Source organism: Pseudorca crassidens, chromosome 15, assembly GCF_039906515.1.
Source record: "Pseudorca crassidens isolate mPseCra1 chromosome 15, mPseCra1.hap1, whole genome shotgun sequence".
Lineage (NCBI taxonomy): Eukaryota > Metazoa > Chordata > Mammalia > Artiodactyla > Delphinidae > Pseudorca > Pseudorca crassidens.
In genome coordinates, this window is record NC_090310.1 from 41120934 (window position 1) to 41136600 (window position 15667).

At 54.8% G+C, this 15667-nt stretch overlaps 1 protein-coding gene across 1 annotated transcript in view; it reads left to right on the forward strand.

The window, feature by feature from the left end:
* The window catches only part of SLC24A3 (solute carrier family 24 member 3), a 464038-nt gene that overhangs the window by 262996 nt on the left and 185375 nt on the right, over positions 1 to 15667 (forward strand). The window contains exon 3 of the mRNA XM_067707351.1: positions 6379 to 6455. Within this exon, the coding sequence (XP_067563452.1) occupies positions 6379 to 6455 (77 nt within the window). The remainder of the gene's footprint in view (positions 1 to 6378; positions 6456 to 15667) is intronic.

The window sequence follows — 15667 nt, forward strand, 5'->3', positions numbered from 1 at the left end:
GTGTGCTCCTTCCAGGTCTTGGAACAGGAAGAAATGGGATATTTGTCCACAGGCTGAAAGGCCATCCAAGTTGGAATCCAGTTGTTGGGTGTTTTATTGAATTGTCTCTCCCAGTGTCCTTTCTCAGCTAATAATTCTGTCCTGGGTGTACACAAAAGCTGTGTCCTGGGAGAAGCGCTCTCTGAGTCCATTCACTTGGTATTTGTCATTCTCTTTCGTGGACCCGGACCTGGTGGGTGCTGCCCAGAGAGAGTTCCTGCCCTCCGGGAGCTCACAGGGTGGTTGAGTCCAAGCTACGACTGCAGTTTGTTGGAAAGTCACATGTTGGGTACACACACAGTATGACAGGGCCACCAAAAGAGGGTCGGGAAGGCTCTGTGGGAGGCTGAGTGTTACCACACCTGGCAGACTGCGTTTCCCAACGTTCGTGCCAGGGGACCAGGGAGCAGCAGGCATCACGGGGGCGAGGGGTGGGGGAGTACCAGGACAGATCAAAGCGTCTAAAAGAGAAGCATGAAGTCATCCATTGCTGCAGGGGAGGAGTTGGGCAGTGTCAAGACCCCAATTCTTGGTGCAATCCCCAAGGGGCCAATCAAGATGCTCTAGGTATTTTGTGATTAAAAAAATAAACAGGGGCTTCCCTGGTGGCGCAGTGGTTGAGAGTCCGCCTGCCGATGCAGGGGACACGGGTTCATGCCCCGGTCCAGGAAGATCCCACATGCCACGGAGCGGCTGGGCCCATGAGCCATGGCCACTGAGCCTGTGCATCCGGAGCCTGTGCTCCGCAACGGGAGAGGCTACAACAGTGAGAGGCCCATGTACCACACACACACACACACACACACACACACACACACACACACACACAAATTACAAACAAAAAAGTAAACAAGCCCTGGATGAGAGAAGGGCATTGTGTTGGTTGCAGCCGCACAGATTCCTTTCACTCCGGTGTTTTAAGGGAGGCTGGCCTTTTCAGGTGTGTTGGTCTTCACTTTGGGCTGCTCCACTGGATCAATACATAATTAGTACGTCTAAAGATGCCGTGAAAGCCCCTGCTGTATTAAAAAAGAAACCCAAAAAACTCTCCATCCCCTTCAAACCTCCATTTAGACTCATCAAACTCAGGCCTCAGGAAAGCGGCCAGGAGAGAGAAGCAGGCCGCTGATTGCCGTTGCCTTGGTAAGGGGAATCCGCTCCCTCCAGGCTCTGTGGTTTCCATGGGAACAGCACTGCTTGCCTCTGCCGCCCCAGGGCTGGCAAGATGTGCTGGAAAGAAAATTGGGGGAGAGAAAGAGACTTTGAGGATTTTGAAGGTGTTTGGGGGAACCCTCGGCTGGATGCGTTGCTGTTCCTAGCATGACAAGGGAACCTCGGGCTCCCAACGGCCCGAACAGGGAAGCACACTTACCAGATGCTCATCCACTCACACGGCTCCTTCAGACTGGACGCCACCCTGGAGAAACAGACGCAGAGGCCAGGCAGGCAGGAGTTGGTGACTGGTGGATTTTAACACCAACACTGATGCCAGGCAGCATCCCACCATCATTATAATTAGGAAGAAATGCAATAGGTACCCGGGAAGCACGGTGGGAGGTGTTTCACACACGCTGTCTGTGCTCTTCCCAGCAACACTGCATGGATGGCATCCACACCTCATCTCACAGACGAAGGAGGTGGACTCAGAGAGGAGAAAAGATAACGTGTGAGTGGTGTAGGTGGGATCTGAACCCAGCCCTGATTCTGCATGGTGGGTTCTTACGTGGAATCTAACCAGCAGTCCCAGGATGACGGTAAGTTCCCAGCAGTGGTGAGCATCCTAGCTCAGGCCTTAAGAAACGCCCTTGGTTCTTTTGGATTTGGATGCAAGAAGCACCGGCGAGTGGAGGGCGGCTGGGATGGCATCAGTACCGCCATCAGCTCTGTGGGACGCACTGCAGGCCCTGCCTGGTTTTATGGATGAGGAAACGGAGGCCAAGAAGTGCTGGGCAGAGTCTTCCAGTCCAGCAGGCCACCCTGTCTCCGTTCACTCTTCTTGGGCAACTGCAGCTCTTCTGAAAGCGCCGTTTCTGGGGCGTGCTCCGGATGCGCAGGCTCAGCGGCCATGGCTCACGGGCCCAGCCGCTCCGCGGCACGTGGGATCTTCCCGGACCGGGGCACGAACCCGCGTCCCCTGCATCGGCAGGCGGACTCCCAACCACTGGGCCACCAGGGAAGCCCCGGCAGCTGTTTTCTTGAACCGTAGGGCCAGCCGGGGAAGGCTGACTCACTCCATCCCCGGTCAGTGTCCCAGTCCCCTCCCTTCAGAGCCCTTCATCCTGCTGACACTTATTAGGCACCTGCTGTATGCACTGACCGTACTGTGTGCGTGGACCAGAGGCAGTGGAGACGAGGAACCACAGCCATTTTTCAGATGGGCCAACAGGTGGATTGAGGCCCGCAGAGGTGAAGTGACATGTCGACAAAGGCCACACAGTGGGAGGCCTGGATGTGAACCTCACAGCTCCAGATGCCCAACTGAGGGCGCTTTCCGGGGCCCAGGCTGACCCCTTCTTAGGGAGATTAAACACCATCATACCAAACTGCTTTAGAACCTGGACGAAGCAACGCTGCGTGAAATAACCGCGTGTGTACTGGTAGACGCTGTGTGGGGTGCATAGGAGGGGCTGATGAGGTAAGTCATGAGCACTGGGAGCGTCCCCCCAACAAAGCTGCTGCCCCCGTGGGTCTCTGGTGACAGGGCTGCTCCCGAGACACCTCCTCTGTGGCCAGGGTCGTCTGCTACTGCCCTTTGCAGATGAGCCAGAGAAGAGTCTAACGTGGTGGACTCGATGCTTAATATAAGAACAGGTTACAATGCAGCTCACTGCGGTGCGCTCTGAACACTCAGGCACTGCCACGCTGGACTCGGAAGGCACAGCACAACGGCAATGTACCCACACTTTTAGGCCCGGGTCCAGGGTCTTCCTTCTGCCGCCTCCACCCCACGCCCCGCCGCTCTGTGCTGACGCCAGTCATGCATGAGCAAGTTAGGGGCTCTTCCTCCTATTCATAGAGACACCCTGTCCCTATTCCCTTGCATTTCCTCACAAGGGCGCTTGGAGGATCATGGAGATCATGGGTGTCCCCTGCAGACACCACGCAGACCATGCAGGCATCACCACGCCACGTGCGAGGATGGTTTCTTGATGCGCCTGTGACTCTGTCTAGGGCCTTCTCTGTTCCCAGGAACACACCTGACTTGGCCAGTGCAGAGGTGTGCGGAAGCGTTAAGGGTCTGCCCTAAAGTGTTGAAGACAGCCTTAAACGTGACGGGTGGGGGTCCATGTATAGCCCCGGGGCATGTTCTGCAGTGGCTCCCAGAGGGGCCCTGGCAAGTCTGAGCCTAGGTGTCAGCTCCTTCCCTTTCTTATCTTACCTCTCCACTCCCCTCCTGGGGTCGCCTGCTGGCCTTCAAACTGTTGTCTGGGGGCCTGCTCTGGAGCGACCCGCCTATGAAGGAAGCTCATCTCTTGGAGGGCAAGAGGAGACAGCCCCAGCTCAGTTGTTAAAAGAAATCTCTTTTCGTGACGTTTTTCCAAAAGATGATGTATCTCTAAGAGGGAGCGGGAAATACCTGCACTATTCTCTGCAAGGTGTGCATTAGCTCTTTGAAATCATTGTAGTAATTTCCTCGGCAGCCCAGTGCATGTTTTCAGAGGGGCTGCCATGAAGGGGCGGTCGGAGTGGGAACCGTGTCAGGTGAGGCTTCCCGGGCACACTTCTCCTGGCCGCTCTTCCCACACGCCTGGGATCCACCAAAGAAGACTTCTGTTGCTGTTCAGAAGCAAACCAATTGGAAAGCATTTAATTAACTCTCCGCTGCCTTGCATTCCCCCCAGCTGACCCCCTGACACACCCACGCTTTGTCTCAGCCACTGCCCAGCCACCTTCAGCTCAGTGAGGAGGTCCCTGCTCTGCTCACAGCCCCCAGCCCCCCCACTGCTACACTGGGATCGTCTCACGGAGAATTTCACCGATTTTCTCGTGGCCAGTCATGGGTTCCGACAGGAGGAGACACCCTTGACCGGGGACTAGGAGTTTCCAGCTGGTGATGAACCAGGCACCAGGCCAGGAAGAGCAGATCAAGACGGGGACACTGCCAAGCCTCCCACTCCCCAGAGAGAGAGGAGGGTCCCTGAGCCGTCAGGAAAGAGAAGCCTGAAGGAGAGTGCTGTGGTCCCCACGCCCACTCCCCCCTCCCATCCCCCTCTCACCCCCACCCAACATGTGCTTGGCCAGGACTTTGGACAGCATTCAGCCCCTCCGGCGTCAGCACTGGGCTCTGTGGGTCCTTCCCCTTCCAAGGGCACAGCCCTCAGCCTGGTCCTATCCAAGAGCCCCAGCCAGGTCCCAGGGTTGGCTGGGCATCCAGACCTCTGCCGAGACCCTCCCCGACCAGAACTCAAAGCCCGAGGCTCCGCCTGGTCATGGTCATTCCACTCATTGCTGAGTGCCAAGGGGATTTAAAAACCAAAATGCGTGGATTCGAGACATAAATGTGTCACATACTGACATAGTACCCTTGATCAAACCATTCCTGCAGGTCCTGGTAGAGAGGCAGGGATGATGGAGCTGGCACAGTGTGGGCGCCTTGCAGACGCGGACCGGTAAGGCTGCCTGCACCGTGGCCTTCACTCCCTTCACCTGCTGCCCTCAGCCAGGGTGGGGTAGGAGGGATGAAAGTAGCTGCTTCCATAGATCAGCACCAGAGGTACCTCGAAGCCCCCTCACTTTTCCCACTTCCTCCTCGCTGACGGTAGGCGGTCCCCACGCGTGATGTTCTGCGTGGCGCCCATCACAGGGCAGACCCTGGTTTCAGTTTCCCCAGGATGACGGCTGTCCTGATCGATACACTAACCAGGCCAACCAACCAGTCTCCACTTCTGGGGGTAGGTGGGCAATGGGATGGTCACATTTACCCGGGAGCTGCCCGGCGCTGAAAAGCCCCGTGGCAGCTGCACAGAGAAATGCAAAGGAACAAACAGCCCACCTGCTTCCCTCTGGTGTGTGGAGGTAGAATTTAGATCAGATCAGGTCCCCTGCTCGGAGAGGCCCCCAGAAGGAAGAGGTCACCGGGTGGAGTAAGATGGTTAGTAGATGCCGGGAGCCGGGATCACAGCACGAGGGCGGCCCCGGCCCGTCTGCTGGGTGCGTGGTCCTCGTCGTGGACCCTCTAGCATGGTGTCCAGTCCGGCTGCGCCTCGGGTTCCTCGTCTACAGCACGGGAGCAGCAGCTTTCCGTCCCGGGTCAGAGGCGTAGTGGGTGCCAAGTGCAGGGCCCACGCCTGCCAGGAGCTGAGCGCACTGCGTGCACCGTTGTCAACTCTGCACAAGTCTGTGTGGCCATCCTGCCCTCAGAGCCTCCGTCTCTGCCCATCCCGGCCTGTCAGCAGCCAGCCCATCCCACGGGTGCTGAGAGTTCATACAGACGAAGGGCACATCAGGAAGGACCTGTGGGCGGGGCTTGTCATCTTCAGAACCACGGAGTGGGGCTCAGGGTTGGCCAGGTCCAGGCACCCGGTGGGCCGGACGGTGACAGGAAATCTGGGCTCTGGGTGCCCGAGGGTGAGAGACAGGCCTGCCCTGCAGGGTTCCCTCTCCTTAGCTTTGCCCCACCGCGGCCATCATCAGCGTCCTGGGTTTGGAAAGTGGGCAGAAAGGATGATTTTTCTCGTGGTTTCTGCCCTGTACTGGACTCCCTGGGGAGGGGAGGGCAATGTGTCATAGAAGTGAGAGCCGGGAGGGAGTCATAAGAGGCCCAGGCCCCAGGCCAGGGCAGGAGTGGGACAAGGAAAGGAGGGACAGAGGGACCGTTTAGAGCAGGGACTTAATCCTGTGTGTGCCACGGACCCCTGGGTAATCCCTGAAGCCTGCAGACCTCTGCTCGGGAAGACGTTTCAGTGTTTGCAAGATGTGTGAGGTGACGGAGGGAGACTGGTCCACTGAAATGAAGTTGTCACTGGGTTAGAATATAGACCTGCATGATCGTGGTTCCCGTGTTTTCTCACGAGCCCTTGGTCACAGGTGGCGGTTTGCAAGCCACCCTCACTCTAAAGTGATGAGTGAGCCATGAGGATGGCAGGACAGAGGGTCATGGACGTGTCTCCTGGGGGCAGAGCCCGGGTACTTCTAGCACAGCTGCGGTTTGTTGCCTCCATTCTTATCTGGAGGAAACACCAAATTCCAGTTAGAGATTTGTGAACATAAAGATGTAATCTTTCCTCATCCAGGTTCGTGGACCCCGTATCGGAACGAGGGTGGCGGCGCGGTCCCAGACCTCCCGCCCTGAATGTGTTGCCACCTGTACTGAGCTGTTTTTCTCTCTCCCTTCTGTAGCCCTGCACGAGTTCCCCAATGACATCTTCACCAACGAGGACAGAAGACAGGGGGCGGTCGTCCTGCACGTGCTCTGTGTAAGTACCCCTCCGGTGGCCCTGTCTTCAGGGCCGGAGGGAAGGCCTGGCGGGGGTCTGGGGGGCGGGGTGCAGAGAGGTGCTCTCAGAGGAGTCTCCCCTCCTGTTCACATACCTGGTAGGGGGCCTGTGAGCCCCATGGAGGGCGATCTCCAAATGTACTTTTTAAAAAATGTTTTTATTGAAGTATAGTTGATTTACAGTGTTTCAGGTGTGCAGCACGGTGATTCAGTTACGTAATATATATGTGTGTGTATATATATACGTGGACCTATTCTTTTTCAGATTCTTTTCCATTATAAGTTATTACGAGATATTGAGTATAATTCCCTGTGCTTTACAGGTAGTCCTTGTTGTTTATCTGTTTTATATATGGAAGTGTGTATCCAAACGTACTGTTTCTAAGAGGCCACAGGTGTGTACACTGGAAGATACCTGGATTTTTCTTTCCTTGATACCCATGCCCAGGGCGTGGGTTCTGAGGTTGCGCAGAGCATGGGCTCTCTCTGCCGAAATGCCACCTTCTCGGGGAGGCCTTCCTTTTCCAACCAGCCTTTGTCAACTGCCTGTCTTTCCCCTTACCCGGCTTTACGTTTCTCCACAGCACCGAGCACTCTGTGACATAATATTGTAGAGTTATTTGCTTACTGCCTGTCACCCTCACTCACACATCAGCCCCATGAGAACAGGGACGTAGTTTTGTGCGTGGCTTCCTTCCCAGACCTGTTCCTGGCACATGATGGGGCCAAAGTATTTGTTAAATTCGTGGATTAAATGTAATGGCACGTAGTAGGTGGTCCACCACTGCCCTAGCACTTCATCCACAGGCCCAGTGGCTTGAAGGCCTTTGATTTTCCTTGTCCCCATTCGGAGAGTTTGGGGAGGGTGCAGGGGTGAAGCTGTCTCGAAGGAGTGGCTGCAGAACCAGAAAGACCCAGGGCAGAGGCTCCACTAGGTCCGTCACCGTGCTTCCCCATCTCGGCGGCATTCACTCTCCCCCGGAATGCTCTTAATTCCGTTCTGGTTACTTATTGCTGGGAAACAGTCTCCAAATTTAGTGACACACCCAAGAACCACTTTCTGTTTCTCATGGGTTCCAGGGGTCAGTAGGGCACAGAGGGGATGCTGTACCCCCGGATCCGGGGCCTGGGGTGGGACGATTCGGATGGCTGGTGGTGACGCCGATGGCTGGGGCTGGAGCCCTTGCTGCTGGAGGAGCCCTTGGAGAAGGCTCGTCCACTCCCTTGTTTGCTGTCCGTGTCTGCGGTGCCCAGAGGACTGGGTCGGCTGCGACCGCTGACCAGAGCACCTTGGTGTGGCCCCTGCAGCGTGGCTCCACGTGGCAGCTGAGGGTTTGCAGAGGGAGGGTCACGGTGACAAGGGAGAAGCCCTGAATGGCCCGGCCTTAGAAGTCGCACACGTCATTTCCAGCGGCCTCTATTGCAGTCACACATACACCATGACTCAGGGGAGGGGACAGAGACCTTACTTTTCCAACCACACCTGACCTGAGTAGGTCAGTGGGCACACCCTGGGCTCTGGAGTCAGACCAGACGTGGGCTGGGGCCCAGTTCTGTGCTCCCTGCTTTGTGCGTGGCTTGCGGTAAGATATTTACCCTCTGGACGCATAAGCTGCCCTCAGCGTGACCCCCTTCCTGGTGAACTTTCCCCACTCACCCCAACCGGCCAATACTCTGCCTGAAAAAAAGGCACGAGGGATTTTCTGTCAGCAAAGACATTCTCTAACAATACCGAACGATAGAGCAGACTCTGCAGCCTCCTGCCCTTCAGCGCAGTTACAGGCACAGAGCAGTTACTGTGGAGGGCAGCTGCCACCCCTGGCACCAGGGAGCCTTCCCGGTCACCGGGCTGAGAACGCCCTGGCAGCCTTAGCGCCCTGACGCCTCGGCATCTGAGAGATGAGTCTTCCCCTCTCGGCCCGGGCCCGAACGGCACGGGCTTCCGTCTCCCAAGGCAGTGCGGTTACCTGCCGATGGCGGGGCTCCGCCTCCCACCGGGGTCCTGAGGAGGGTGCGTGCGCCTCGTCCTCCGTGAGCCGAGGGTCCCCGTAAGGCCTCTGCCCTCTGGCAGTGCATCCCAGGCAGGCATGAAGGGTAATTCTCCCCTTTGCTTAAAGGTGCTTTTTTTCCCCACGTGCCTAAAGGGGTGGACATAAGCCTGCAGCTTCACACTTTGTCATCACTGGCTCTGACCCCCATCCTCGGCCCTGGGCCCTGCATCATAGAAACCACAGGGCAGGGAGTCCAGGGGCCAAGGTCAGCGTCCACCCCTTCAAGACCACGCTCCAGGCACCCGGAATTTCAGAATTCTCCACCCAGGCAGCCTGTACCTGTGGCCAAGGCCTGCGCAGGCCTCCTCCCGGACCCACCTCACCGAGAGAGGAGACCCCGGTGGAGAAGCCTGACCTACTGCCTAGGGGGGTCCCCGTGCAGGCAGGTGCAGGACGGGGCCAGGCTCGGGTCAGGAAGGGCCCCTCTTCTCCACCTGTCAGGGTGGGCCTGCTGGTGGCCTCCCCAGGGTCAAGGAGCAAGTCTCGGTTATCCTACCCTTGAGAGTATAAGCCCCCTGGGGGGACCTGAGCATCCCGAGAAACCCTTACGCAGCGTCTGACAAGTCGCAGAACAAAAGCTGCTCAGTCCCTGATTGTTCAGCACTGAGACAAACCGTTCTTTTTACCCCTCCACCCACTATGACACCCAACACATCTAAGGCACTCAGAAATTGTCAGATGAACGTTGTTGGTTGTAAGAAAGGCTGCCAGGGCTAACCTGAGCCGTTTCGGTGGCCAGTGAACAGATAAATGCATGAGTCAGAGCTACGGGAGCTACACACAGGTTCCTGCACTCAGCCTGCTGGAAAGCACCTCCAAGCCCCTGCAACATGGTGGCACCGGGCTGGACCCTTCTAAAAGCCCGGACACAGCTCACCCTGCAGGAACCCGCTGTCCCGTAGGCAGGCCCACCTCTGGACCGCTCCCACAGTGTGTGAGCGTGGCCGTGCTCCCCCCAGTGCCGTGGGAATGCAGTGCTGAAGGGCAGCTGAGTGGGTTTGAAAAGTGGGCAGGCATTTTCTAAAGGAGAAGGGGGAAGGGATTCCAGACAGGAACCAGAAACCCGTGATCGAAGATGTAGGCCCTCGAGTCCAGGGGTTCTGGAGTGAGCGGAAACTAAGGTGGGAGGGTGGGAGGTACCAAGAGGTAACTCGACTGCTGGCTTGGAAGTGCGGGGAAGCAGCCCCCAGTCGCCATCCCTCCTCGCCTGGGGAATTGGATCAGGCATGGCCAGAGGTGACCCAGAGCAGTCTGCTCCCCAGCCAGGCGACAGAGGTCCAGGAAGTCCAGTGAGGAAGGCTCAGGGCCATTTGGGTAGGGGTCCCAGAATCCAGGTTCCTGAGGAACACCTCTCAGGACATCATAAATGGGATGTGGGGACTCATCTGGCCTCCTCCAGTGAGGGGAGGGAAGCCCTCTGTGGGAGGGTCCCAGAGCTGTGTCCTGTCACCCCAGGCCGCCCCAGGGAGAGGGCCCCAGGAACCGACTGGCAGTGATTTGGGGTCTCCACCGGAGTGCCTGAGCCTTTCAGAGTATAACCCAAAACCTGATTAAACTTTACATTTGCACCTAAACTCACATACCCCTTTCCACACAGACCCGGTGCATTTGCTTTTCACGGGAGGCTTTTCGCGTAGCTGCTGTGCTCAGCCGGGTGCTGGCCTCTGGTCACAGGTGGTTCCGAGGACTCCCCGAAACCGTCCTTCAATCTTACTTGTCAAAAAAGCTTACCTCTCTTTTTCTTTTCTTTCACACAAATACGTCCCTCTTTTGTGTGAGCTTTGTGGAAATCACGTAGCCATTTCTGGTTAAAACTTCCCCACACTGTGACTTCAACTTTCCCTTGGCTTTTTCTGGTTTTGTGGCTGTCAGAAATGCTCAGGCCTGAGACTGCACTAGAAAAAGAGTCCTTCCGACTTTCTTTCCATCTGGGTTCCTTCCTAGAGTGCAAATCCGTCGTCCGTGTAACTTTATCAACAGTGACTATCCCCGAGGAAACACACTTGTCTGAGAACTTGCTTTACAGTCAGCCTGTTCTAACGTTGAGATGCTGAAAGCAGTGTTCCTGGTCTGTGAGGAGATGTGCACCCTAGAAACCCATGGGCCCTGCCCCGGATGGACAAGCAAGCCTGGAAATAACTCTGTGGAATCATGCTTTGTTGATTTATAAATACCTTGTGACGTTTTGCTGCGCGTCCTGCGTGTAGACAGCTGAAGCTCTGCGATTGTGAGCCGGGCTCCACATTTTCTCTTCCAGTGAAGAAGCTTTAAGTCATCAATGTTTGAGATTCTTTCTCAAGACTGGTCTGTCTTGAATAAATCAGCCTTCACAGCAGAAGTAAATGCCCCCTGTGTACCTTGTTAGCTTTCGAAGGGATTCTGCCTAAGTTTTGAGCCTTCCTTTTGCATTTTTAGTGTGATTCCTCTCTTTCGGCGGGCAGAGATTTCTACATGCTTGGGTGTGAGGTGGTAAGGTATCGCACTCCTGGAAATGAACGTGGAGGCCTTACAAACGCAAATTCTGCTAAGTGAGTCTGGAAGATGGGCTGCTAGCTGGTCCAGTGACTCAGACCCACCCATGGACCAGCCCAGGAAAGAAACATCAACGAGAATGTTTCTGACATCCATCCTTATATTCTAAAACCTAGACACTCTGTGCCCACGGAAGAAACTTCTTCCTCCGGGAGCTTTTAGGGTCACATCAGGCTTCCCAGGGTGGCCAAAGGGGTGCTCAGGCCACCAGGAGGTCCCTGACCGTCTTCCTTCAGCCAGCTCTGTCCAGTGGGGGGACTCCCTTGTCTATATGTCCATCCTCACTGCATCCCAGTGTCCAGTGCCCATTAGTGGCTCCCACATGAGGAGAGGAGGTGGGCTCCCAACAGCGTGGGTGTTAGAGAAGCACAGGCAGGAGCCGTGTGCTGGGCCATTGTGCGAGGGCTCCCGCCCAGGGAGGTGCTCCAGGAGCAGCAACGGGGACCATTCATGTCAGTCCCTGCAGCATCCCCATAGGATGGTGTCCAGGGCTGGATCCCCAAGGTTGGTGGTCTCCCCAAGCCCCCAGCTCCTGTCCACATTTCTCTCCTCCTTCTCTGCCCCGGAAGTTTTTAATCTGGTCTAGGAATTGGGGAAACTCACTCTGTGAGCCTGCATCCAGATTCTCCCTTATTCCCAGATCAGCTTTTTGAACTCAAGAACTTGCTCATTTCTGTCTCGTGATTCCATGAAGACCTCCTGTCTCCCCAGAGCTGCAGAGGAAAACAACTGGCACTGGAGGAAGGCCCCTGGGACAGAGGTGGTGAAATGTGATTGGAATTCGAGGGTGAGGCTGTTCAGATATCGTCCTCCCTCTGCAATTGTGGTTTCTCTAGGTCCAGTCTGTATTTCCTTGATGTCGCGGCATTGCCCGCCTAGCCCAAGCAGAGTGCCTGCGCGCCCTGGCTCTCTCTGTCCTGCCCCCTCTAGGCCATCTCTGCCCCCGAGCTGCCCCCGGCTCCCCCTGGTGTCCTCTGCCTCTACTCTGCTTGCTCACTCCCCGCCCCACCCGCACTGTTCACTGTCCCTTAATTCACAACCCCCAGAAGCCTCGTGTTTTTTCTGCCAGACCATGGGTCACCCGCCGACCTGACACTTGGTCAGGTCTTCATCAATCAGGGAGACTGAAGCACAGGAGGGTGGGCGGATCCTGAAGGGGGACTCTTGGCTTTGCAACCTGCACCCTAACTCCAACCTAACCCCCCACCCCGAGCGAGGTGAAGGCTACTGTGGATGTGCTCCCTGGGAACCCGGGGGAGAGCCCCATCTCGGGTGGGAAGGACTCCCTTCCTCTCCCTGACTCCTCCGAGCTCCAGTCCCCTTTCAGTTCTGCGGGAGGGGGCTCTCTGGAAGGGGCCTCACTCCGTGGATATCATTTCCTTGTGGGCTGGGCTGCTTCCAGTTATCTGTTTAATTATAATATCTGGAAAATAGTTTCCCTGGATCCACTCCCTTCCCTGGGGCCTAGATTGCTTTTGTTAAGAGCCAAAGAATAAACTAATTGATGCCCTAGCCAGTTCTCAGGGGATGGAGGGGCCGGGGTACCAGCAGGAGGTGGAGGGGGCCCTTCCTGCCCCCCCCACCCCCACGCCCCACCTCGTGCCGACTTGGAGAGGCAGCTCTGCATGTCAAAGCGCCACCTCAGCCCCAGGGGTTATTTTTAGCTCTCCAAGGCCAGCTTTTGCTTTTTTGGGCCTGAGACTCAACTTTACTTGCATAGACCAGCGCTGTCTAGTAGCACTTTTTGTGCTGATGGAGGTGTTCTCTCTCTGCTCCTTCCAATACGGGGGCTGCTGGCCACCTGTGGCTACTGAGCATTTGAAGTGTGGTTAGTCTGACTGAGAGGTTAGTCTGATTTTAAATTTTATTATAATTAATATAGGTTTAAATAGCCACAAGTGGAAGGGGCTCCCCTAGAAAGCCTAGAGATGAATTCTAATTCAGCATCATCCCTCCCTTTGCTTATGTTGTCAACTCAAAATCACGAAGCAGAGGTGGCCGGGAATAAAAGGTCACCAGGAAAGAGGCGCTGCTCCTTTACCCCAGCCTCTGATGGATTTAGTAGCTCCAATAAACGGGATGCAGAGAAGGCACTGCCAGGCCACCAGGACGGGATGTTTGATGAGAGTAGGAACACTGAGATTAGGAGTGGGAAAGTTTGTATATCACCAACATGCTGGGGGCTTTGGAACAAGTTACAGAACTTCTCCTGGCCTCAATTTCCACATCTGTAAAGTGGGAGTACATAGTAGATACTCAGGAAATGTTAGGTTCTTTAGTCTTCACCTTCTCCCCACCCCACATCCCTCTAAGGGCAGCTCACCTGTGCTTAACCCATCACAAAGGACCAGAGACAGACCCACTGGGAGACAGCCCCGTCTTGCAGGGCACCAGGATAGGGGGTGTCCCAGAGACCTCTGTGCAACTGGCATTTCCGCCCAGGGCCCAGGGCTCTGGGAGAGGGGCTGCCTCAGGGGTTTTAACATTTAAGGGGACCCACAGGATCTGGTCAGCAAGGCCCTGGCACAAGCTCACTGGTGAGGTAGATGTGTTTAGTTAAGGGATTTCACCCTGGAAGAGAAAAATGATTAGAGGAGCTTGTGGAATTTCCTGTTTACTCTTGGAAAAGTGCTGAGCATGTCCTTAATTTGTCAGTGTCAACTCAAAGCTAAAACTGGTGTCCAGAGAGGCTTAGTACAAAGAGGGTAAATTATGTTCCGATAGATCTTAAGTTACTCACTCCTCTCCTCGCATGAGACCCAGTTCAGACGACCCAGGGCTGACCATTAGGCACCATGGGCTGCACACAGCTTGGCTGGTGGTTGATTCTCCAGGACCCGGAGCTGGATATAAAGCCTGGAGGTTAAGAGCGCGCACTTTGAGTGACGCCCACCTGAGGCTCAGTCCTGGCTTTTCTACCGATGAGCCGCGTAGCCATGACAAGCTGCTTTACCTTGCCACGCCTCCGTTTCCCCGTCGGTCCCTGGAGGTAAATGCACGCCCATCTCATGGCTGCTTTCAGGAATCATGAAGACAGGCGTGCAAAGCTCCTGGCGGAGCATCTGGCACTGCCTGGATTATGCCCCACCTGTACCCACTTAGTATTTACAGCGGGTGTGTGCCTGCCTGGCCCCCCATCATCCAGCCCCCGTGACTCTGGGCTTTTTCTGGTCCCCAGAGCCCCTTCTACCAGAATGCAGGGCAGCACAGATGTGCCAGGAAGTCACCAGCCCCCAGAAGTAGCCCTCAGACAGAGAGGGGTTGGTGAATAAGTAAATACCTCGGTTCCCTTGTGCCTCGGATGTGCTCACGGAAACGCCACCCTGTCTCCCGCAGTTGTCCAAGCAGGGATAAGCTCTAGGTGCCCATCCAGCATCTTGCTGGATAACACACCTTGACGAGCTGCCCGTTCTTCCCCAATTCAGTTTCCTGCTCTTCTCCGGGGGGCTCTTCCTGAGATTCCCCCCTCCCAGTTAAAAGACTTGCACTGGAATCCTGGAATCCAGTTCTGCTTCTGAGGCAAAGGCTGAAGAGATATCACCTACCATTATTATTATGCACATCCGTTCCCTCTCTAAAACCCATGAGGCTACAGGAGAGGCAGAATTCTGAGACTCCAGCCCCTTCTGGACAGGCACACACTAAGGTGCGACACGAGTTGATCTACTGTGTCTTTGGTTCACGTCCTGAACGCAGCGCGAGAGAGAAAGAAGCTTTGGGGGGAATGAGCTTTGGAGCAGACAGTGTCACATTGGATCTTATGAGGAGCCCCAAATGGTGATGGGAGAGAGCATGCACATCGCTTAGATACCAAACGTTTACCCATGGGGACTGGACACCCGCAGCCTGCTGTATGCTTCTCTTCACCTTATTTATCTAATTTATCACTTGCTCCACCCTTCCCCACTCTAATTATTTTATTTTCCTTTATTTTCTTACATACAAAACAAACTTAATTTCTGTGTTCCTCTGAGATGACATTGCCAACAGTCCCAGTCTGTGAATAATAGTACTATACTGACTACAATTTTGTAGTACTTTTTCCTCTGTAAAGTGTAAGTTCAAAAGCTAAACACACAATGAGATACTGATACTTAGCCTAAAGAACTAGTCTTTAGCAAACATTGACCAAATCAATCTGGAAAAAATAGCCCGTTACATGCTCTAATTTATCAGAAAACACTCCATGTATTTTTCTTTTTGAATTTTATTTATTTTTTTATACAGCAGGTTCTTATTAGTCATCCATTTTATATATATTAGTGTATACATGTCAATCTCAATCTCCCAATTCATCACACCACCACCACCACCCCCGCCAATTTTCCCCCTTGGTGTTCATACGTTTGTCCTCTACATGTGTCTCTATTTCTGCCCTGTGAATTGGTTCATCTGTACCATTTTTCTAGGTTCCACATAAATGTGTTAATATACGATATTTATTTTTCTCTTTCTGACTTACTTCACTCTGTATGGTAGTCTCTAGATCCATCCACGTCTCTACAAATGACCCAATTTCCTTCCTTTTTATGGCTGAGTAATATTCCGTTGTATATATGTACCACATCTTCTTTATTCATTCATCTGTCGATGGACATTTAGGTTGCTT